Below are 776 nucleotides of genomic sequence, written 5' to 3'. Positions count from 1 at the left end.
TCACATAAGCATATATACATATATGCATGCATGTCTTTGTTTCATTTCACACTTGAAGAATGGGTCTTTAAGAGTCCCCTATTTATTTCTCATTGCCAGCAAATAAAAGTAAGAGAGCTTCTGTACCTTGGCGCATTATGATTTGAGACCCTTTCTGGCTTATGAGGGCTGTACATTTTCAGCAGAATGACATTTAAAGAGGCATACTCTCATCTGAATGTCAGACTTATTCTTGGACTGAGTTTCAGTCTCAGGCAGCTCCTCTGAGCTTTGCAGTATTGACACTTGACTCTCCCCAAACGAGCACATCACCTTTACACATCAGGAAGTGGGATTCAGTGTGGTCTGGGGCTTTCTTGCTGTTGGCCTTCTGAGCCCTAGTGAAACTTGGGAGGGGGGACTCATCTCACTCAGAAGCAAGTGAGCTGCTGCTTCCTGTGTTAAGGTAAGCACCCAGAATGAGTGATCATGAGAGTTTAGACACTTACTTTTCACCCAGGACTCCAACACTATGAACTGTTTATTATATAGGGTTAGCATCCTGCAACCCAAGGAAGGATTTCAGACCTGCAACCCAAGGAAGGATTCATGACATTGCCTGGATGGCCAGTGTCAACATGGCAACACCAACATGATTTGTGGCTTTAGAAGACAAAGAGGATCATGATGAAACCAGGTAACACATGCATGTATTTAAATTTTTCTGCAGGTAAGGATGGCTCAAAGTGAAGGGAGATGCTTTTGACTTTCAATCTGAGCCTTGTGTATCTATTCTG

The 776-nt window shown here is 43.0% G+C and overlaps 1 protein-coding gene across 2 annotated transcripts in view; it reads left to right on the top strand.

Moving 5' to 3' along the window:
* Positions 1-510: 510 nt before the first annotated feature.
* IL2RB (interleukin 2 receptor subunit beta) overlaps positions 511-776 on the top strand; it is a 27,848-nt gene continuing 27,582 nt past the window's right edge. For both annotated transcript variants that reach the window (XM_042466598.1, XM_042466599.1), the window contains exon 1: positions 511-676. In XM_042466598.1, coding sequence (XP_042322532.1) covers positions 664-676 — 13 coding nt within the window. In that variant the 5' untranslated portion in view covers positions 511-663. The remainder of the gene's footprint in view (positions 677-776) is intronic.

This window comes from Sceloporus undulatus, chromosome 5 (assembly GCF_019175285.1).
Source record: "Sceloporus undulatus isolate JIND9_A2432 ecotype Alabama chromosome 5, SceUnd_v1.1, whole genome shotgun sequence".
NCBI lineage: Eukaryota > Metazoa > Chordata > Lepidosauria > Squamata > Phrynosomatidae > Sceloporus > Sceloporus undulatus.
This window is presented reverse-complemented; position numbering and strand designations above follow the sequence as displayed.